This window comes from Ixodes scapularis, unplaced genomic scaffold (assembly GCF_016920785.2).
Source record: "Ixodes scapularis isolate PalLabHiFi unplaced genomic scaffold, ASM1692078v2 PGA_scaffold10__122_contigs__length_95168666, whole genome shotgun sequence".
NCBI lineage: Eukaryota > Metazoa > Arthropoda > Arachnida > Ixodida > Ixodidae > Ixodes > Ixodes scapularis.
In genome coordinates this window covers 43801590-43825752 of record NW_024609836.1, presented here as the reverse complement: position 1 = coordinate 43825752, position 24163 = coordinate 43801590, and the positions used below count along the sequence as shown (strand labels likewise).

General features: G+C 46.3%; 1 protein-coding gene across 4 annotated transcripts in view; it reads left to right on the top strand.

Moving 5' to 3' along the window:
• Positions 1-24163, top strand: part of LOC8035788 (protein numb) — an 87633-nt gene that overhangs the window by 58281 nt on the left and 5189 nt on the right. For 2 of the 4 annotated variants that reach the window (XM_040500185.1, XM_029992612.4), the window contains exons 2-6: positions 1854-2035; positions 6290-6538; positions 8913-9102; positions 15103-15339; positions 20946-21110. In XM_040500185.1, coding sequence (XP_040356119.1) covers positions 1854-2035; positions 6290-6538; positions 8913-9102; positions 15103-15339; positions 20946-21110 — 1023 coding nt within the window. Of the gene's footprint in view, positions 1-1853; positions 2036-6289; positions 6545-8912; positions 9103-15102; positions 15340-20945; positions 21111-24163 lie in introns of all 4 variants that reach the window. The other 2 variants (XM_029992615.4, XM_029992611.4) reach the window with 1 other exon arrangement.

Below are 24163 nucleotides of genomic sequence, written 5' to 3'. Positions count from 1 at the left end.
ATGCAACGAGTCATGTGTCATTAACCCTTTGACTTCCAAACTTTCTTCCCCAGTGTGCACACAATGTTTTTTTTTTTTTTTTTTTTTCCTGCATGCCACATGCAAATTGCAGTCCCACTAACAATGTTAATTAATGTCTACATGCCTCCAACCTAAGACAGTCCTTCCCGTGCTGTACGTTTTTCAACACGGTACGATGCACAATGGTACCTCGACCTCACAACTTGAAGGCACTTTTTAGAGCTTGCCTTACTCGGGATTTTCTTTATTTAGAACTGTAACTTCATCGTTTTCACAGTTGTTGGATTCAGAGCTCAATAGTAATTTATAGATCTCCATATTTGCTATGAAGCGCGAAGCTGAGCGGCAAAGATTCATTATTCTGGAACAGTGAAGGAGCAAATTTTAACAAAAGTTGTGCAAAGGAAAAGGTTTACTTGCTGAAAGCAGGGGATACTAGAAGACAAAAAATGAATCCATGAAATGAGTATACTTGAGCGTGGCACGGGAACGGAAAGTCTTCTTATGATACAAACGAAAACAAGATTGCTTGGCGACTAGGTAATCCATTTTGTCAGTTGCTCAACAGATTTGGAGTGGAAGACGCACGAATAGGGCAAAGAAGCCTAACAAGTGGCGAGATAAAAAAAAGAAAGAAAATGGAACCTGCAGCCATTATCTATATATTTCCTTTGCTTTCAGATTCGATTAGTAATAAACGAAATGCAACTCTAGGACAGGGCTGTCTGTGCCAGCAAAAACCATCCCACTCTGCTGCAACGATGAGGGAAGTACTTGTCATGTCAGATTAATTTGTTGACTGAGACAAATGCAACATGAAACAGTGACTCCATCTCAGTAGTGTTAAAATAAGGATCCCTAACCACAGTATGGTCAAGCAAGTGGCAGGCATTACTGTGTTTAAAGAAATGCTACTCCTCCCCTCTTTCCCCCAACAAAAAAAAAAAATGTTATAGGACAAATACGATATATAAGACAACTATGTATTAATTCGGGCTCTAATTAACCAACTACTTAAAACAAAAAATGTTTGCTTTATGTCGTCATCCTGCAGAGAAACCTCAGAAGAAAGAGTAGGAGTTGACCTGAACATGATCCTCGACTGGTGGTTTTTATGCAGAAAAAAGAAAGATTTTGAGCCCCTCAAACACTTTTGAGTAATCTGCTCGTCATAGATTAATTTCCGCAAAACATTCCGCAATTATGTACACCTTGTAAATGTCCTCCTAAAAGTCGGGGGTGGTGGACTCTTAAAAACCTTTGCACTTCATCTCTATTGCTTCGTTTCGCCATGTGTCGAAGCATAGCCTGTGCTAAGGTCGGTGACAGGTTAGAGTTCAGTGGAAGTTCCACCCACCCCTTTCCACTTCAGCAGAGCGAACACAGCAGAGAAGCTCGGCTCCTCCCCAGCGTTCATTTTGCTAAAGTGCAAAGGGGCGGGTGGAGCTTTCATCAAACTCTAACCTGTCATTGACTATAGTAGTGACGAGCAAGCCAAACTGCTCCAAATGTGCAACGTCATTGCGTCTGTCCTCTTTTTTAATGTGCGTTACTGCCTTTCAGTCCAACCAAATGCAGAAAGTGCAGTGTGACTTTGCGATTTTAGTCTGTGTGTGTAGATGGCTTGCATTGACGTCACATGAAGCCTTGCCTTTAAGCGTCCACTTCCTGCAGCACACATTTCGCCGCGCCAAATTTGTTTGTCTCCACGAGTAGGAATGATTACCAGTGTTGTGCGATGACGTCGTGGGCAAGCCATGTGTGTGCCTTAGACTGCATTCTGACTTTGAAGTGAAGCTAAACTTGTCCTTTCCCCATGTCCTCCCATGCAGGAATGGACCGACTGAGGCGTAGCCTACGGGACAGCCTGCGCCGCGGGCGGAGGGAGCATGTGCCGGAGTGCAGCAAGCCCCACCAGTGGCAAGCAGACGAGGCGGCCGTCCGGGCAGGAAGCTGCACCTTCCCCGTCAAGTACCTCGGATGCGTCGAGGTCTTTGAGTCCAGGGGAATGCAGGTAATGCTGCTACCGCTGTCAGAGTTACCCGCTCTCTGTTAGGCTTCGCTTGATGTAGCCGTGCAGCAAACGTCCACAAGTCTAGCACCTGTCTGGCTCGGTCACACTTGTCTTGATTGGGCATGTCCTTATCGGAAAAATAATTGGGGTTGTGTGAATATTTATACAGCGTATAGTTGATCAGCCTTATCAGACTTCCTCATTATGTTTCCTCATCAGACCTGCCCTCATCTGACCCGTCACCATCAGACTCGTCACAGTCAGACCCATCATCTTCAGACATGTCCTCATCATCAGACATGTCCTTGTCAGGTTTCCATCATCAGACCGGCCACTGTCAGATTTTATCGTCAGACAGGTCTTTGTAAGGCTAGGTCAGGCAAGTTATTATGAGACCTCTCGTCGTTGGGCCTGTCTTCTCAGACCCATCATCAGACTCATTTTTATCAGTTTGGTCCAGACATGACCGACCGCTTTACGCTCCTTGCGTTCACTATGACAGTTCGTGCGGACCTCCGTTTCCATAGCTACCATCTGATCGTAAATTCCTAAATGATCGTAATGCAGTTGGTCTGAACCAGTCTCTATGATTGCTCAGTGTAGATCAATTGCCTCATTTCTTTTTCCTCCTCTATCTTGTCCTCTAATCAAACTTTGAGAAGAGAGCACAGAAACATTTTTGGAATGTTTTGTTAATTTTTTAGATTTTCTTATGCTTGCTGACTAAAGTTAAAGGGACCATGAAACGATTTTGAAATCAAACTTCATTCACCACACGTCGTAAAAGGTGTGAAAAAAAAAGCTATCTGCCTTTTTACTGCGATGCATCCGCAGAACTGCAGCACGTCGGCTAAATCCACGTCGCCTATTGGGCAGAGGTCGGCATTTTAGGTCGCCCTCACTCACCCTCACACTTGCCTAAGCCCCTCACTCCCCCTCACCCTCACAGCTATACTCACCTTCAGCCATCACTCACCCCATCTTCACAGTCGCACTCACCTTCAGCCCTTCACTCACCCTTACGCCCCTCACGCACCCGTGGCCCTCACGCACTCACTGCCCTCACGCCCCTCACGCACTCATACCCCTTACGCACTCATGGCCCTCTTGCCACTCACTGCCCTCACGCCCCTCACTCACTCATTGCCCTCACACACTCACCGCCCTCACAGCCCTAACACACTCATAGCCCTCACGCCCGTCACGCACTCACTGCCCTCACGCACTCATACCTCTCACACCCCTCACGCACTCATGGCCCTCGTGCCACTCAAGCGCGCTTGAGATGGGGCAATTTCGCCCAGAAATTTGACGTCGCCACACCAGCAACACGGACCGCCCGCGTTCAGACACAGAAACCAATTACTGTAATTTGCCATCATCATCATAAAATTTTATTTTTCTTGCACTATTTCGACACACAATTACACACTATAAACATGTTTTTATGCATTTAAATCTCGTTGAGAATACTAATGCATCTTTCCAAAACAGTTTATTTCCAAAAACGATCAATTTCAAACCAGAACCAAGTCATTTGTTGTCATCATCACCGGCACAAGGTGTCACGTGAAAATATTGCATCCTTAATTGGATGCAGCCGCTTCAAACGTCTTCGAATTGCTCCGAGTTGCTCGCTTGTTTCGAGTCGGACCTGATCTCAGCAATTCGTGTTGATCTAGGGAAAGCTACGGAACAACCCATCAACAACACCAAAATTGCTGAGAAAGTTGCTCCATCTGAAGGGGGCCTCACGCACTCACCGCCTTTACGGCCCTCACACCCCTGATGCCCCTCACGCACTCATGCCACTCACACACTCACCACCCCCACGCACTCATGGCCCTCACACCCCTCACGCACCCACCGCTTTCATGGCCCTCATACCCCTCATGCACTCATAACCCTCACGCCACTCACCGCCCTCACGCCCCTCACGCACTCATGGCCCTCACACCCCTCACACACTCACGGCCCTCACTCAACCTCACACTCTTGAATTTTCCTGGCTTAGAAACTCACTCACCCTCATCTCACCTGTGAAGATAAGGGTAAGTGAGGGCCCTCATGAGTGAGGTTTGCCGAGGCATGCTATTGGTAAGAGCCTACCTCACCAGCACCGCGATCATAAACAATAAATAGCCAGCAAATGTTTCCTAAAGGTTTTGTTAAATAATATTCAGATTCACATTTTGTAGTATAATTAGAGATGTGACAAAAATAGCCGAATTTGATAATACTCACAGCCAAGCGCCATCTATCGTGTGGTAAACGAAGCAAGAGAAAGACCCGACTGCGCCTGTGCAGTCAACTCACGACCGTCGTCTGCTGAAAGGGTTTGCTTCTGGTCGCGCTTTCTTCGCAGAGCAGACTTTCGTTTTCTGGCTGCTCGAGTAGTGTTTACATTGTTTGTGATTAATCGCTCGGTGGCTATGCCAAAAGTCTGCAGTGTACCGAAGTGCCCGAACTACAGTTTCTGCAGCAATGAGATGTGCTGATTCAGAAAATATGTCGGTAACATCAGTGCCATCAGCGCAGTAAAACCTACCGGCACACTGCCAACTCGCCGCCGCTAACGCTCCCATTCTCCTACTGCCGAGAAAACTTCCAGTTCAATGCCAGCGGACGTCACTACCGTCAAAATTATGCTGCAACTTGTTTTGCGGTCAGTTGGAGAGAAAGAAAAAGTCAATATTTCATTAATTTTTGTGTTAAAGTTAATAAACCGAAACGAAAACGGATGCCTGTTTGGCATTCAGTGAACATTGAAGGTTTAATATATAAGTTATTTGGCAAAAGTAAAAAGGTAATTTCATGGTCCCTTTAAGTCGTAAAAGAAAAAAGTCGAAACCTTTTCAGTGCATGTATAATAATTATAGTAGTAAAGTTTTATGTTACTTAAAAGAGGCATATACAGATTTGCTAACCCATGAAAGCAAAGTTGTTTGTACACTGGACCAGGGAACCAACTGAACACTGTACATAATTTACAATACTATATATGAAGTCAATAGAAGCAATACAAACCCTGGAACAATAGAGCGACAACAGTTAAATTGCATAGTGATGAATGCGAGAACATATGACAACATTCGCATATATTCTCGTTGATCACTACTATTGTGTAGATTCGTGATTTGTTAAATTTAGTGGGAAAATTTTCAGTTATGACAAAATTGAACTCCACTGATGGGTTCATGAGAAATTAAATAAAGCAATCATTAAATGATTGTTAACTCGTGTTGAAGGGTTTGAACAGTTCGTCGCTTGACAATAAACAATTCGGCTGCTAAACATTTTTTGTTGTTTTCTTTTAACATTATATTACATAATTTGATGTCACATAATACTGTTTTGTACTCTAATTAATTTCGGAAGGTGGTGGAAAATGTCTGTGTGCACTATAATAGTCTCAGCAGCTCCTTGGGTTTTGCTGTAATACTAATTAACAAAATACAGGAACCTTCTCTTTTTTTATTACATCTTTTGAATTATTTTGAATGTGTAACCAGAAAAATTAAAACAACCCACCTTCTTTTTGTTTTTCGACTATTTTATTAAGGGAGATTTGCCATAGCCATAGAGTTTTCTGTAAAATTTGCCATAGCGGTTTTCAAATGGGTAACAGGGAGAAGAAAGGTGAGAACCGCACTGGTTCTCACACGTTTGGTCCGAGCTCATTTCTTTTGGCAAACGTACAGCTCCGCAGCGAACAATGGACTAGCCGATGTCATTATATGCCCTTTTATAAAGTGAATGCCATCCATCAGCCGCTGCATTAACTATCCAAGCCTGCCATAGTTTGATCACATACTCCAAGCATCCATTGAACATGAGGGCTGCATCAGCAATCGGCGTAAAATCGGTTCAGCTCTTATCGAAAAAACAAGTGGTGTGATAGAATTTGGCTGCAACCGATCCAACCATGCACTTAAGCCCAAGAAATGGCGACCGCCGATGTTGCTCGATGGGGCTTTGAAAAGGGTTTATTCTGATGGGCAGAGGTGTGCCAGAAAGCTGTCCAAACCTCTATGCTTCCAACCAGAGCTCGACTCTTCGATGCGCAAGAAGCTGATAAACTTGCTCATCGCATTGGACGACGTCTTGGCTTGTCTTGACTTCTGCCGACAAAGCTGCGCTTGCTCGCCACATTGTACGGTGGCTCGACTTGCCTTGACTCCTGCCGACGGTGCCACGCTCGTTCGCCGCACTGGACGACGTCTCGACTTCTCCTGACTCGTGCCGGCTTTGCAGGTGTGCGAGGAAGCCCTGAAGGTGCTGCGCAACTCGAGGCGTCGCCCCGTGCGCGGTACCCTGCACGTGACGGGGGACGGGCTGCGGGTGGTGGACGACGGCACCAGGGGGCTCCTGGTGGACCAGACCATCGAGAAGGTGTCGTTCTGCGCCCCCGACCGCAACCACGACCGGGGCTTCTCGTACATCTGCAGGGACGGCACCACCCGGCGCTGGATGTGCCACGGCTTCCTGGCTGTCAGGGACTCGGTGGGGGTCTGCTTCACCTTTTTTCACTCACCCCCGCCCTCTGTCGTCCGTGCCTTCACCTGCATGCTCTCTTCGGGGCATGCCGGGGCGTCTATCCGAGACGACGTTTAGAGCGCTCGAAGGGAAGGAAGAGTACTCCTTTCCGGATGTTGGTCACGCTGATGACGTTCGGTGTTTGTTTGCACAATGTCACCAACATTTTGAAAGGTTCACCGTGACGTCATCAGCATGATGGGCGTCGCATAAAAACTTGGCAAAGTCACGTTGCACAATGCCACGGCATTAGGTGACATTGTGACATACAACCATGATGTCGCATAAAATCGCACTACGTGACCAGAGGTCGTGTTCCGTGGTCAAGCATGTCACGTAACACAGTGACTTAAAGTGGCACCTTGACATCATCGGAGATATTTAAATGCTCTAGATTTAAATTGCCTTTAATATATACTGTAAAATCCTGAGAGATAGTCCACCTAATATCAAGAGCAGATCGGCTGAAAGTATGGATTAAGCCAACTTTCGGTGTACAATCGAAAATATTAAAAAAAAATGTGTTATTTTTAGTTTGTGTCCTTTCCATGCTTGTTATGGTGGCGACTGGCCTTGAAGCAAAGATGACTGTGTTTACATGAACATAATGTGACCACAAATAAGACGCTAGTACAGGTTTTGATGTCTGGGCTGTGAATTAACAAGTGCAAATGGCTGCATCTATATCAGTTTGGGGGGGGGGGGGGGGGGGGGGTCAAAAAGAAAAAAAAAGTTATTCTTATTATAACGTGAGCCGAGGCCGCGTAAATTTACTGCGCTAAAAAGGGCGGGGGCGGGGCGGGGCGACAGTGGGCAGGGCAGAAGTGGAAAGGCAATGGAAATCGAAGAAATGTCAGTTTATGTTTTGACTGGATTCGCCCTCACTGCTCAGGTCCTTCCGTCTGAATCCACTTCAGCAGCAGGCAAGTATGCAGCGGCACAGGGCTGCTTGTCTGGTAGTTTATTTTGTCTTCTGCGGGCAGCCCACAAACAAAGCAAGGCACCAAGCTGTAGCACCAACACACAAACACCAGGCCACTCTGGAGCAGAAACTAAAAAATGTGCAGGCAGAAAAAAAAAAAAAAAAAGACTGGTGGACCCAGTACCACGGTCACACTCATTCTTGTTCTGGTCCCTCGGTATAAACAAACCACCTTGTGTTGCACGTAAAAACCAGCTTTAGTCTTGGCTTGGCTTGAATTGGCCAGTGCCCGCATTCCCCCGTGGAATGCTGCATTTCTGTGGCCCGCCCTCGTTGTACAAACACAAAAGCTATAAAAATGCTTAGCTAATAATTCCCTCCCACAACCCCCTTTTTTTTCACCCGATCTCCTGCATTGAGCAAAAGGGATGGCTTTCTCTAGACTCGGGCGCCTTGTGGCTGAACTGGATTTCAAATATAACGCAAAATGTGTTTTAAAGTATCTAATTAAAAAAAACAATTTGTGTTATATTCGTGCAAATACTTATTTCCCAGTCAGCAACATTCGCTTATATCCAGCCGCAGCAAACTAGCCGGATTTACGCCGAGGCCATCATTGATCCCAGCACTACTATTACTAGGAATGGGCTATCTTTCGGTGTTTAAAAAAATATAGCAAATCGAGCCAAAAATGGGGGTGGGCTCTTTCTGGGGTGGGTGGGGCATATCGAGATTTTGATACCAAAAAAACAAACAATTCCCTTCTTTTTTTTTTTTTTTTTTTAATACTGCAGCATTTTTCAGCTGGTGACGACCTTCAGCGTTGATTGTATACAAGAATATGGCTCAAGTGTTCTTACTCTAGGTGTTCGCAAACTTTGATCTCAAGGAACCCTCGTCTGCCTCGAAGGGCAGTGCCCCTGGTCTCGGCATTGCTGCAATAAAGCAGTACAGGAGGCTACTGCCCTCATAAGCAATAATGTACATACTGTGGTGTGCTTGGCTTATAGTTAAGCACCAATGAGTGGCTCAGATCTGCTAATACAGTGCTTACACTTGGAGAGCACTTTACTTAAGGGAGAGGCCAAGTTCTTGGGAACCCTCAATAACTGGGGTTTTAAGGGTGGTTATAGTCCGTTGCAACCTAAGAACGAAGGGTGAGGGTAAGACGGGCCGGGGAGGAGGAAGCAGACGGAACGCTGGAGAAGAGAGGGGGAACTTCCTTCACTCTTTAGCGTTCAGTCTGCTTCCTCCTCCCCAGCCCATCTTACCCTCGCCCTTCGTTCTTAGGTGGCAACGGACTATAGGAACCTCAAGGGATCTAAGAACCCAAGCTCTAGAGCATAGCCCTCCTAGGGGCTTTAGGGAGTGCCCGTGGGCGTACCCCCTGAGTGGCGCCGTCCAATGCCATGCCCGCAGGGCGAGCGGCTCAGCCACGCGGTGGGCTGTGCGTTTGCGGTGTGCCTGGAGCGCAAGCAGAAGCGTGACAAGGAGAGCGTGCTGATGAACTTTGACCCCAAGACCTCGAGCTTCACCCGGACAGGCTCCTTCCGGCAGGGCTCCATCACCGACAGTCTGCCCCAGGACCCACAGGAGGCCAAGCCATCCGGTGAGTCGCCCCGGAAGTCCTTTCCGGCGCTCGCCGAGCGACGGGGGTGGCCGCCATTCATCTTCGTTGCACTACGGTGCCTGAATTGTGTCCCTGACTGGCGCGCTTACCGCGTCCCGAAGTGTGGCTCTCAATTTCTGCCCGACGAAGTCGTAGGAGTGTTGCGTCGACGATGGCTGCGACCCTGGCGATGTGGCAGACGCCCGCTCTGCTGCAGGTTGCGCTCCGGCTCGACGGTTCGCAGAAGCTTCGGCGACCCACGGTTGGGACGCCGCGACGACAGCGCCGCTCGCAATCTTTTGTCCTTTTTTTTTTCCAGCTTTTACGCTTTTAGTTGGTTCCAATTAGGAACTTGGTGAACGTTGTCGAAAACCACTAAATCAAGCAATATTGGAATGTCTTAGAGCAATATAAAAACACGGTGGACTGCTAAGGTTACCACTCGTACAGCAGGTGAAAGGCTACTGATGCAATAACATGCCCTAGCAGTTTTTAGTCTCTTATAATTCACGTTTTCTCAGCCCTAGCCTTGAGCCTGTTACACGAGTGTTTTTAGCACACTACTGCGCTTCCCTTGTGCTCAAAAGTCTTTTCGAAAAGTTACTGATTAGTAATTTTCGGTGACACTCAGAAAGTTTTTAATTGAAACCGTATGTTTATTTTCAATAATTCAAAAGTTAATTGCAAGATTTTAGTTCATTGTTTGACTTACTGTGACGATTAGACCCCTGCATTGAATCCCCCTGGTCCGTATAACTCTCCTGCTCAGACCACATTAGTATAGCTTTAACGGCTTTTTCAAAAACAAATCTGTAAAGCATAAAAAAAAAAAAGAAAGCACCTTGTACATACTCGTTTGTTCACCTTACTGACACCTAGGCCAGTTTGCTCCTCTCGCGGCTGCGGCCACGGTTGCGGCCAACAGGGATTTTTACGTCAAGTGACCAGCTCCATGGGGACATGGGAAGTACCTAGCATCCCTGCCTAATGGCAGAGAAATTTGTGTCACTTAAAGGGCAACTCCGCTCAATTCCGAAAAATTTAGGCTAACATGTGATTCAAATTCACAAAGCGCTACTAAACAACTCTACGTCTTCGGATTCGCGAAATGTGGAATATTATTTGTGTAATCCTAATTTAAACATCAGCTGATACCGAAACCGAAACTTCGGTTGCGTCAGGCAACATTGGTCTCGGGTCGTCTGAGTCATGGCCACGTTACGTCGAACCACGTGGTCTTGTGACGTTCGGGAGGGAGCGATAAACAGGACACGCGACGCGCGGGCAGGTCGCTTCGCATGGCGTGGACGGCGATGGCCCGGGAAAGAGGGGGAAGGGGAGAAGACGAAAGAGGAGAAGGGGAGCGCATCTGCATTACGGTGATCACGTGAACGCCCGGTCAGCCAACACCGGGAGGAGAAGCTCATGACGTCATCGTTCAATTTCGCTATGAGAAGTAAAAACGAACAAAACGTGAGAATGACGTAGTCATGCCTCTGACGTAGTGGCTCAATGTCGGCTGCTCCGACTGCGTGGCATTGACTGCGCTGATGATTGCGCCTCGCGCCGCACGCTAGAGTTGGCAGATTTCGGCGACTTGGCTCGCTTGAAGGTTTGCTGGCCAGTTTATTAAATATATAAACGGAATTATACTCCGTTTCAAACATAGCGTGCAACGTAGTCAAAGCTAGCGCGCCGGTTTGCACAGCCGACCGCGACTACGTTCGCTCCACAGAATAGTGCGGCCCCTGAAAAAAAAAAAAAAAAAAGTCGAAAAGTGTACGTCTTTGTCGCTAGTAACTAATAGTGGCGTTATGATTTCGAGGGAACACCATTCTTTTCCAATAAAAAGGAAAAGATAATGTAAACTACTCCAAATTATTTTCCGTTTTCGTACGTGCGGCACTCGCACTCGCTTCGGGTTTTCGGGTTGTGCGGCTGCCCCTGCCTCGCCGGTCTCGAGAAGATGGCGTCTTACGCGGAAATGCTTTCTTTTCCTGCTCGGATATTTTCGAAGATTCGTTGTGTGAAGATCTCGCAAAAGTGCAAGCAGGTGATTGCCAACGTGTACGCGAGTTCAAGAACGTGTTTCCCGGAGACGTCGGTCCGTGAGGTCCTGGAGACGGTCAGTAACGACACCGGAGTGTCTGGCAAGGTGGCGTCCCCGAAGGGAAGACCTCGCAACGTGAAAGTTCCGAGCACGCGGACAGTGTTGTGAACTGCCACCTGTTATTTCTGGTGTTGAAATCGGCCTTATGGCTTCAAAGTGAAACAAGCCTCAAGAAGGAACTGTGTCGGTGATGAATTGTGCCTACGGCTCCGTCTGCTTGCGGGACCTTACAGCAGGCGGTGCCCGTGATTGCATTCCGAAGCGTCTGGGTTCTTCTGCCTGCGGGCCGTAACCTTGGTCGGCTCCGTCTGCCTGAGGCACCTTAACCTTGGTTGGCTAAGTAAACGACGCACATGCCCGTGCCTGTATTCCGAGGCCCCTGCTTTCCTCGAAAAGGAAACAACATTCGATCCTGATCTCGAGTGCCGTGTGTTGTGTACGCGTCTATTGTGAATCACCCCCGGTTCATGGGGGCGCCGGCACCAGAGCACCGAGATACTGCCGTCTGGATGACTTCTTCCATACACCGGCGAGTATTCCGATTCTGAAGGAAACTTCCATGGAGTTGCATCACGTGAGGGAATGCCAAGCCGTCTGACCAATGGCAGTGCGGTCCCCTAATCACAGTATTCGTGATATAAAGGACCGTCCACCACACTCTCAAGGTACTCTCTGATTTTCACGCTACCATGTAAATAAACGGCTTTAAATAGAGACGCCCTGGATCTCGACCATTCTTCCGGTTTGACGAGGCCGGCGCAAGTTCAAGCGGAACACCTGCCCCTAGTCTACCTTCTTATCAATAAAAATCGACAAAAAAAGAGGAATTGAAATATGCACTTCCGCAATACGCACAATCTTGCACAAAAAATAGGTCGAGGAAAAAAAATAAAATAAAAAAACCTTTGCGCCCTAAGTGGATTCGAACCACCGCCACCGAGACGTCGGCATCACCAGAGCAGTGCCTTGTACCGCTCGTCCACGAAATCTCGCGGAGTAACACATTTTTTTGTGTTTTTTCATGCGCACTACTTCAGTAGCTTTCCCAGCGTTGCACGCGATGTTTGAAACGGAGTATAGGTTGTAATAATTGACATGGGGTCTTCTTATATGATACTGAAGAGGGCTACATAGTTTTCTAAATATCAAAAATGAAGCGGAGTTGCCCTTTAAAGCACAAAAGTTTGATTTTACTCGCATAAACTGACCACAGAGGGTTACAGTTCCAGTCCTATTAACCGCAGCCTTACACTTCAAGAGCGGCAGGTAAATGGGAGCCGAAAGAAATGAGAAACCACGCGAGGCAAAAGCAGTCGTGCTCTATTTGTGTACCTGCGCCAGCAATGCTGCTCGCCGTGTGCGCAGCCGTTGCGGCGTGAAATTTCGGGGTTCAAATTGTGCCACAAATTAACTTTTTCTTTTTTCTTTGTGGAAGTTTTTAATGTTTTAATTGACACAACTACAGTGTGTCTTTGTACTAAATAGGCGCTTCCTCTTATTGAAAAGGGTCACAGCAAGCCCTTTTTATCTTTAAAACAGATGAAATCGTAGTTGCTGGGCAAAGGATGCTTGTTTCGGCCCCTTTAGTACGCAAGTCGTACCAATGCTGTTGTCTTGGCTTCCTTTTAATGAATATTATGAAACATTTGTATTTGCGCTTTGATTTAGCTTGATCTCTTCCTTTTTTTTTTTTTCTCTTTTGTGTGTGGATTTAACAGGTGGGACAAACAAAAATTTGCAGTGAGCAAGTCGTCATAAGGATGTTATCCCTACGACAACTTGAAAATGAAAGCACAAGCGCCGATCCCGGTGATAGCGAACCTCCGAAGACAGCACGCTTTCTGACGACGCACTTTTGGCGCCGTTAATCTCGCGGCATGTCCCATCCTTGTTCTTCACTGCTGCTCGGGCGAGTGTGTCCTGCTCTCCCGCTGAGTCTGCGCCGCGCGTGCGCCTCTGTTGATTCTGGCACAAGTAACACCATCTCGTGGTCCAGTGGCAAACTGCCGAAGTGTTTTCGCTCAAGGACTGAATGATGATACGTATAAGGCTTTCACCTTAAAACAATGCACGGTGCAGTCGCACAAAGGGATAATTTCTAAAAGGGATCACGGTTAAAAAGTAGGGCACACATGCAAAAAATCATTTTATATAAAAAAAAGGAGAAAAGTTTAGCTGTGGCTCAATTCGAACCTGGAACTTTCACGCCGCTGTGACAAGTCCTGGCCTTGTTACCACTTGACCATAGCAGAGTCTGGACGCTGCGTCGCTGGCACGGATATATAAATGTAACGCCACTGCTTTTGTCTCGCGTGATTCCTTTTTCAGTTTGGCTGATGTTGACCTTTCCCGGCCGCAACTTCACCTGCTCCTTTTAAAATATAAGGCTGCGGTTACTTGGACTCGGATTGCAAGCCTCTGTGGTCAGTTTCCGCAAGCAAAGTCAAACTTTTGTGCTCGAAGCGACGCGGGCTTCTCTGCCTTTAGGCACGGACGCTAGGTGCTCGCATGTCCCCATGCAGCTGACCACGTTTAAAATCCCACTTGGCCGCAGCCGCGAGATGAGAAAACCAGCCTGGGAGTCGCCTGTGGTTAAAGAAAGGCGTGTAGATCAGCGGCCATGAGAATTTTCATCACCTGTGGGGGTGAAAGGCCCCCACCAAAATACTGCCCTATTGTAGTTTGTGAAGAGATTGAAATTTATCATTACCGTAATATCCTGAACGATCGCCCACCTTTAACGAGAGATAATGAAGAAAAAAAGGCAGTGGGTGGGCGAATCTTGCAGATTCGCCCACCCGCCGCCTTTTTGAAAGAATGTTTTACTTTTGCTAAGTCCGTTGCTTGCATACACCCAATGAACACCGCTGATCGGCCTACATCATGAACGCTTGTTCCGTGAAAGCACATTTCTAAAACTGCTATGTTCCCTTCGTTAGGCTCCCTAGGCTTTGCTGATCTGTAAATTAAAAAAAAAGGATGAAGCAAAAAAAAAAGTCAACAAGAAAATAGAAAAAGCAACCAGGTGCAAGCGAGCGAGCGGGGTAAGAACGATGCTGAGGAAGCGGGAAATCCATTGATTGGATTGGCAATGTTCCGGTATAGGGCCGCCCTGTCAATCTCAAGAAGCAGGCTAGCAAGCTGTTGTGCAACTGTCGTGTTTCGTGCATGCATGCCTGTTTCAGAGAGATCTAAAACAAGGTCCGCCCAGATATCCTCGGTTCTTCGGAATTGTAATTTTTGGAGGACTTGCGAGCTATCGGGATTTTCTTTAACATAGACGTTTTGACATAAAAGGGGAGTGGTCCAAAATTTGAGGGTGGGCGTACGTTCAGGATATTACGCTAGTCGATTACATCCACACAGAAGAAAACCGCAACGGCACATCCAGTCGGCAGCCGAGAGAACTCTCACATTTACCAGGGATCAAAATCATACCTCCAAACAAGCCTGCTGATCTCTGCGGGCATCTGAACTGGCAGGTGAAATAGCCCCAAAGGGAACATTTAGGTTACCTAGCGTTCCAGCTGATTCTTCTTAGCAGACATAAAAGCCTTGTGTGTCACTTTCTTTAATTCTTGTTTAACACAACCCTCCTCAGTAATACGAATGCGGATGATTTCACTTGATTTCAAGCCTCTTCCCCCTTGTACTGTGCGAAGTGAAGAGGGGGTTCCGACAACCATTAAGCTCAAACACTAGGTACTCTTAGTTTCTCGTTCCCTCAGAGCCAGTCACGTGACCTAAAAATGCCTTCTGCGGGTGAGATGGTTGCAGCGTCCAGCAAACCGGTCCTGGTGACGATTCAGGGCACTGAACCGTCGAGGTCCGGTTGCCCGTGGAAGCCAGTCGCCGTGATGCTCACGTGCGTGTTGTCTCGTGTCGTGCAGAGGCCCCCCCGGTGAAGTCCGTGGTGAACCCGTACGCGATAGAGCGGCCGCACGCGACGGTCTCGATGCTGCAGAGGCAGGGTTCCTTTCGGGGCTTTGGCAGCCTGAGCCAGACGTCGCCCTTCAAGAGACAGCTGTCCCTGCGGCTCAACGAGCTGCCCTCCAACATCGAGCGACAGCGAGCCATGTCCCTCGACGCCTCGGGAGACCTGCCCTCCCGCCACAACGGCTTCTCTGGTGAGGGCCTACTTTTTAGGGAAACTTCGCGGTGTTTGGGGGACTTGCAAGGGTCTTCTGCTGTCGAGGTCCTTGGAACTCCCTGGAACGCTGAGGGAAGGACGCACGAAGAATCGTTGGGCAGGTGCAAATACAAGCATGACAGTACTTATTGTTGCTCTATCGCTTCCCTGATTCGGCAAAGGCCTTTTCTTATCTTTCAGGCAAACTTGGAGGAACTTTGGACATGGGAGGGATGTTTTAAAAGCGTTCAGTGATCTTTTCATTTCCGGGGGACTCAAAAATTGAATGATCCTTGAAACTTCCTGGAACAATAAAGGGAAGTTTTGTTTAGAGAAACGTGGGGAATTATTGGGGAGGTAGAGATCCGACGGGCTTCTCTGGTTTTCTAGAAAAACTTGGGGAGAGTAGGGTAAATTCTAGAGAGGACTGATGTTTGGGGGACTTTCAAGGATCTATCAATGTCTAAGAGATTTTGAAGTTTAATGAATTCCTTAGAACTCGCTGAAGCAGTAAGGAGATCTTTTTCACGAAAAATGGGAAATTGTTAAGGAAGTAGGGATCACAATGGCTTTTTCATTGGTTAGGGGAATGCCTTTCTTTTTTTTTCTTTTAGAAAGACTTTTGGACACAGCAGGGAGACTTTTAGCAAAAGCTTTCACGTTTCAGTGACCTTCAAGAATCTCAATATCCAAGAGACCCAAAAATTCGAAGAACCCTAGAATTCCCAAAGATAAAAGTGAAAACAGCTTTGTAGGGAAACATGAGCAATTGTTGACATAGGGATCACAAAATCTTTTTCTGGTTAGGAAAGGACTTTGTTCAATCTTTCAGGGAAACTTGAGGAGTTTCAGATAACATGAAGAATTCTAAGAAAGCTTTGATTCTTAGGGACTTTCAAGGATCTTTCACTGTCCAAGAAACTCATAAATTTAATGAACTTTAAAACTTCCCAAGCAGCGAGGGGACGGCTTCTTTAGGGAAACCTATGAAATTGTAGTGGATATAGGGATAATTCTAGGGAACTATGAGGAAATAATGTCATTGGGGAACTTGTGAGGTTTTAGGAAAACTCATGAACTGATTGGGTGAGACGGGGAGCATTGCAGGATTCCTTATGTTTGTCTTGGGGGAAATGGCCTTGAAGTAGGGAAATTCTATGGAAAACAATTGTATTGAAAGAATTTAGACTTTTTTTTTATTGTTAAGGTTAGTTTTGTTTGAGTTCTTTGTAGAGCAGGCGTTTGCAAACTTTTTGATCTTGAGGAACTCTGACCTACCGTAGAATACCGCACATCCGCCCATTCCACATTAAGCGCCCATTCCCAAATTTCTAATATCTAAGAAAACATGCACAGGTGATCGATATGTAAAACTGATGACTGGACAAGCACCCATCCCCCATTTTTTCGTGATTATCTCTAAATTTTGAGTGGGCGCTTGTCCGGTATTTTACGGTACTTTGACTGATAACCGAGGAGTTCCTCCTGGTCTCGGCATTAATACAGTAAAGCAGTTCAGAGGCCTACAGACCTTGTAAACAATAACATACATTCTATGGAGTTTGTGGCTCATATTTATGCATCGATGGGTTTGTTTAGACCTGCTAAAATAGTGCCCAAACCGGGAAAGCACTTTACTTAGGAGCAGGGTTGGCTGAGGGAGCCTGAGGAACTTTTGAAACAGGGATGGGCAGTAGTATTGCTATATACAAGTATTTAAAATACATATTTAAAACACTTAGAGTATTTTGTATTTCGTATTTAATTACTGTATGGGTAATGCACTTATGGCTGTATTGAAATGCTCAAATATTGAGTATTTCAAATACTGGCCAAATGCAATTTTGGGCTCTGTTCTTTGCAATCGAATCCAATATTACGCCCTGTTCATGATGGGGGTCACACGCAAAGAGCACTCAGCTTGCCGCTTTTTACTTATAATAAACATGGAGGAGTGGTTGCAATGATTGACCTGTTGGTTAACCGATTTTGTATGTTTGACATCACATTAACGCATGTTGTTTGAAAAGAATCTATTGCTTCAGTGAGCCTTTAAGGTTAAACTGTGTGGGCAACCTGGCGATTCCAAGCGGTTGGCCCAGGCTGCCCCTCCGACAATCATAAGTGGTCATCTTGACCACGAGGGGGCCAAGGGCAACTGGCCACGCGAGCGGCGCTCCGCCGCTGATAAAAGGCCGTCGCAGCGGATGCGCTGGGGCGGTTGGGATCGCGGCGCAGGCGATAGCGGTCATTAAATGTTTACGTGTTGTTGAACCGGTGTGCTGTGTCATTCTCCGAGACGGGTAGCAGCAAGGGAAATCCCACAACTCGTAGTGAATACATTGTGTTTCTTAGTGTTTTACCTGCCTATCTTGACAAGCAAATTTAATTTCTAGAGCTCTTTCTTTTGAGCATTTGGTTCTTGGTATATATGGACTCCATTCTTCATATGAGCAGACTTTTTTTTTTTTTTTTAACTTGGGTTTACGTTTAAGATGTTGAACAATGGGAACAAAATGTATTTTTGGAAGTATTAAAGATTATCAAGCACACTTGTATTTGTATATTGCATTTTTATACTTTTCTAAAAACTAATTGGATTTGTCAAATACATTGTTGTCAAATTATTTTGTATTTGTATGTTGACACATTTTTTAAAGTATTTTTCCCATCCCTGCCTTGAGGGTACTCTGGGGAACCCATGCCGTAGAGGAAAGGATATGTCTGGGAGGAAATAACAGAGGTTTCTAGGGAAGCTCGTGAACTTGTTGGGTGAGAGGGGGAGGACTGCAGAATTCATTGTGGTTGTCTGGGGATTTCTGGGGGAGGTAGGGAAAATTCTGTGAAACATCTTGATGTGTGTAAGGCCCGCTCCAGACAAGGCAATTTCTCCCAGCAACTTGATGTCGCAACACCAGCAATGTGGGCTGCCCACATTCACACACATGACTGGGGAAACCGGGAAATATCGGGGAAATTTTAATTACAGGGAAAAATCAGGGAATTGTCAGGGATATTCTCAAAAAGCAAGCCCAGTCAGAAAAAAACAAGCCGGAAACGCCATCGAGTGCCCTCCACGAAGACTTGAGGACTTGGGGGCAGAAAAGTAGGCAAGAAATTATTTTTAGAGGGGAGCGTGGGCTCTGCTCATCTGAGGTAGACTGTGCTACCCAATGCAAAGGGAACAGCCGACAAATCAAGTCCAAGCTTTGGATTGGATTGGATTGAGGGCATCACACTAGGCTCGATTCAGTTAGAGCTACAAGATATATTAACAAATGGGAAAGCCGCAGACCTCAATCCAATCCAAGCATGAAGCCGAAAGTACCTGAAAGTGTGCATCTGGTGGCCATGTACGATGCTGCCATTCGGTTATTGACGTGTGTGGTTAAACGTCGTGTTTTCATTGTGTTTCCGGAAGTTGCCTCCCCAGGTGGCGGGTTCGAATCCCAACCGAGGTGCCCGCAATATGACGGAGGCTTATTGCAGAGAAGGCGCCGTGAAACCGAGCTTTCAGTTGCACGTCAAAATATCCCCAGGTGATCCAAATTAATCCTCAGTCCTCCGCCGGGGCGTGCCAGATGCCCGTCGTAGGTTTGGCACGTGAAACCCCTAAATTTGACTTGGAAGTGGCCTATTCACTGAAATTGTCGGTGACAAGAAAGTGCTCGTTTAATCCGGACTGGACGAACCCGGATATTTTGGAATATGCAAGTTGGATTAAGCCCGTGCAAAATGATGCTCACAGTGTTCAATGCTCAAACCCTTGTGTTGTAATGGTCTTATATATTTAACCGCCTCTACAGTGGTCACGAAATTTCAGCTGAAGTTGTCAGGGAAAAACTGGAAACGTCAAGGAATTTCAAAATAATATTTTGCTTGACACCCTGTTCAATTTGCCATCGTCATCATTTAATTTTATTAATGTGAAAGCATTAAAGGAGCTGAGTAACAATTTCAGTGTTTTGATTAAATAATTTGGGAGTTGGTGTCTCGACTTTTCTGAAGTACAGAACACAAAAACCGCTTTTGCCTGCATGTCCTCGTTTCTGTTTTAAAAAATGACAAAGATTTAGGTTTTCAGCACCTCTCAACTCCTTCACCATCTTTCGAGTCGCGTGCGCCGTGACAAGAAAGGGAAACGCGCAGGGTTCCGGTGAAGCTCTCTCTCTAGAGCCATCAGTGAGCAGCGAGAACTCACCCGCTCGCGACCACGTGCGCACGTGCTTGCGCAGCACGATCTGCATGTCAAAAGGAGCAAAGTCTCGTCCTGGTCCGGCCATCCCTGTCCGGCTCTGCCTCCGTCACCTCCTGCTTGTGGTGGCTGTTCGCAGTAGCAGATAGACCTGATGGTTTCGTTGACCTCGGATAGATGGCGCCACTAAAACTGCGTATAATAAAAGTTTTGTCGATGATATCAGGTTTTTGACACATTTATATTTATGTTGGAACGACAAGATTTATAGAAAAGTTAGCTTTTATCGAGCAGGTATTTGCACGACGTCCCATCTTTTTACAAGTCAAGTCCCCCATTGACGTCGTGTTGTGTGGTTCTCATTGCCGCCGCTCGCAGCTGCAGGTCGGGAAATATTCTAATTTTTGCCTCGCGATTACACAGCGGAATCGCAACATTTTGAAGGAAGATGTTTTCTGTCCTTTGTTACAAGATAAACAATGTCAAAAGTAGAAGATGCAAATTCTTTCAACATTAAAATCATTGCACAGCTCCTTCAACTGTTTCATGGAGCGAAGCTGGCAAACGGCACCTAAATTTCCATTGACTGCGACGTGTCATGTGGCCCCATAACAATGGCGTCATGGTTGCCAAAGAGCCAGCCGAACTGCTGGCGGTGCAGCGCAGAGTGTAAACACATGAAAAATTTCTCGGGGAGGTTCCTGTAAATAAAATAAATGAATGGCTTTGAAAAGAAGATTTCATATATTTCGGACTGGATAGGAATGGAACCCGGGCCTCTAGGGTGCGAGACGAGCACTCTTCCCGGATGTCACGGTGACTCTACGGTTCCGGCTCACTAAATCTGTCTAGTGTGTGCGTATTGCTTTCGCATTTTCAAACGTAAGCAGTCTTAGGTGTCTCTGCTGAGTTCTTTTCTTGCACTAGTTTGACACACAGTTACGCGCTACAAACAGGTTTCTATATCTTTAAATGGCGTTGAGAATATACTAACTCATCTTTCTGAAACGGTTTATTTCCAAAAAAGATTAATTTCAAACCAGAACCAAGTCTTTAGTTGTCATCATCACCGGCACGGGGTTTCACATGAAAATATTGCTTCCCTGATTGGCCGCTGCTGCTTCAAACATGTTCGAGTTGCTCCGAGTGGCTCGCTTGTTTCGAGCCGGGCTTGGTCTCAACAATTCGTGTCAATCTAGGGAAAGCTAGGGAAAATCCCGTCAGGAACCCCAAGATTGCTGACAAAGTTGCCCCGTCTGGGGGCGAGCTTTAGGGAATTGGGGCTTTTTTTTCTTGGCAATAGAGAGGAAAAAAACTGACGTAGAGGAAACGGGGAGCTTTCAAGGAAAACTTGTGAACTTGTTGTGCGAGTCTGAGAACAGGCCCGACGGCTGCCTTCTGCCATGCAGTGCCCCCGATCCCCGAGTCCTCTCCCGTGAGCGAGAAGCCCAGCAGCATCAGCGCCATGTGCCAGCAGCTGAGCCAGGAGCTGAGCATGCTGACGAGCACCTCGGACGACCCCTTCCACCAGGAGCCCAGCCAGCCCAAGCTGGCGTCCGACAAGGCCCCACGAGGTGACACCCCTTCCTTCCTTTGCTCCCTTTAGTGAGGGTGGTGAGGGTCGACCATGTGCGCTGCTGTTCCTCCTCCCCCATGGCGAGGAGGGTCTTCTGCCTTGCAGAATCTCGGGTCTGGTCGTTGGCCTTTAACCCATTCCTTGCAGTGTCTAGGCCAGGGGTTCTCAAACTGGGTTCCAGGGAACACAGGGGTTCCACGAGCTAGTCTCATGGGGTCCGCGAACACCCAAATTGCCACCCCCCCCCCTCCTCCCAATCCCCCCCTCCCCCTCCCCCGCCGGAGGCTGCGCGGCAGGACCATGTAAAGCGTTTTCATCTTACTTTGTACTGACATCGCGATTGATATGGTGGGGATATATGGGAAGCAACACAAGCGAAATTGCCTAAACTTGTGCATCTGTTGCTTCTCGGTCGGCAAATATAGAGGAGGGGGGGGGGGGGGAGAGGAGCAGTGTTCTGTGGCAGTTTTTGAGGCTTCCTGGGGTTCCGTGAGACCAAAAAGTTTGAGAACCCCTGGTCTAGGCCATCGGTCGCATACGATAGATGCAGGGGAGGTCCAGCTGTGCAGCTTGAGCCGTTGCGGTAAATTCCCGCTTACGTGCGCCTTGCTGCGCCCAAGGAGAAAAATCACGCCAAACTGCGCCAGTTAATTTATCGGCGGACAGACTGGTTCTTTGGAAGAGTTTTCGTTTTCGTCCAGCAACTGTCAGAATCCAGCGGGGTTTGTACATCCCAATCCAACCCAGGTTTCTGGCCCCGCAGCACTGATTTTTTCGACGGCCCTGACTTGACGCAGTTTAGTTAGTTTTAGTGGCATTTCGAAGTTTACTGGTAAAAATTAACAAAAGCAGGTTTTCTTTTTCTTTTTTTTCATCTTAGTGTTTAGAATTGTGCTTGTGCATGGTTTTCATTTTGTTAGCGTGGGCTGTCGGTACTGTTTTTTTATGGATAGTTGCCTTTTTTTTTATTTTCGTGTAAAATAATGTGAACCCTTGATCGACCTACTCATTGACATCTCTGCATTATGAAACCCAGAATATTTCTATTGGTTAAACTTTGTGTGCTAAATTGGATCTTTGGGCGGCTAGATTGCGACCACGGCGGAAGTAAAGCACAGCAAATCGAACGTTGGATGATGTTTATGCGGTGAGAAGCCGTCGGGAAGCGCCGTCGTAAATAAAATGTTTCTCATAAAGCCTGTTGTCTAGGAGTTATGAGGTCCAGAAAATGCTGGTTTTTGTGTCGCTGAGAAAACTTTGTATATTGCCAATTGACCTCTTTATTATCCAGAGGATTAAATTTGTATCTTACATCAACTTCTCAATTTTAGTAGCTAACCTTTGTCCACTAATGGAAACAAAACACAAATTTTACAAATTTCATGGCACAGCTTCACAGCCGTCGAAAGGCAGTTCGGCTTGTACAATATAACTGTGTCACTAATAGGGAACTGCGCCGAATTTTTGTGCTGTTCCAAGATGTGAATTTTCTCTGATACAAAGGTGCCTCAAAACGAGATTTTTTTTCTGCTCCAAAATTTGCTCCAAGCTCAAAACTGGCTGGACCACCCCTGCAGATAGATGGTTTCCGTGCGCCATCAAAAACTCGGATTTGCTGCTTCGGAAGACTTGCGGAACGCATTGTGTTATCACGTATGTGACCGGGGAACTGCAGTTTTGATTGTTACGTGGTTTCGTGCTTCCTTGCAAGGTGGAGATCTACCAGAAAAAAGATCCACAACGTAGCAGTGGCGCTTGCCAAATGTGGCATCCTCGCATAGGGTAGTGCAACGTTAATCATGCAGTTTGATTCCGTTTGCCGTTTGGTTTTTCTAGGAAGACGGCTAGCTGTGGAGGACGGTAGACATAGGATCACCTGACGTTAGAACTCGCAGCTATGTTTAACCTCACCGGCTCAAAACATTGATGAGTGCGCGTCGGTGAGCGTCGCTCTCACTTTCCAACTTCCCCTCAGGACGGGGCACGTATTTTACATGTGCCGTAAGCCGTCAAAATGCAGAAAAAGAGAAACTACAAGCCGCATTGGGAGAAAACTATCGAAAGGATGAGAATGGCAGGGAGGCGCTTCAGTTGTCCCGTTTCCAGCGTCAGCTTCCTACTATTGATAACAGTCAAAGCACGGTGCAAGTTCCAGAGGTGTGTCGCTTTGCTTTCTTAAAAGCCTTTTAACAGCTCGTTCCCAGTTTGTCTCTATGCTTAAATCCACTATTACACCAATTGCAACTGGGGTCCCACAATAGATCAGTACTGGGACCCATACTTTTCTCATTATATGTCAATGACCTTTCTAGATAAACTAATTAACTGCTCACAAATATGAATGCGTGCTGATGACTCAGTTCTTTCGTATTCTTACCAGTCATTCGATTACATAAAAAATGTAATTAATGAAGATCTGACCTGCGTTCAGGAACGGTGCGATTCTAACAAATTTACACTCAAGCATAAAAAGGACAAAGTATGTGATATTTGACTCTAATAATAATAAAAAAAAACTTATCAAGTATGACAACTCTGAAATTTATATTAATAATTGTGTTATTAAGCAAGTAAATACATTCAAATATCTGGGAGTAATATTGAACAGCCACCTAAACTGGCAACAGCACATAACTTACACCTGTCAAAAATGAATGTACACATGTTACATATTGCTAAATGCTCGGCAGTGTTTCGACATCCGCACCCTAAAAATAATTTACTTTTCAATATTTAGAAGTCTCCTCACACGTTGTACAGAAGCTTGGGGTATGACTTACCATAGTTACCTCGTACTAATGATCAATTTACAGGAAAGGGTGGTTAGAATAATAACCCACTCATATTACAGACTTGTGCATTGTATTCGACCAACTTCGCATTCTTAAAGGGGCCCTGCAAGGACTTTTTTACTAGTTTTTAATTTGCACCGAACCTGAGCGCACTGAACGTAGTAATTTAGTGCAACTTTCCTTTTCTCGAAATTTCCTTTATTTTAAAAGTTATAGGCAAATTAAAATTACAAAAACAAGCAAAAAATAACTTTCCTTG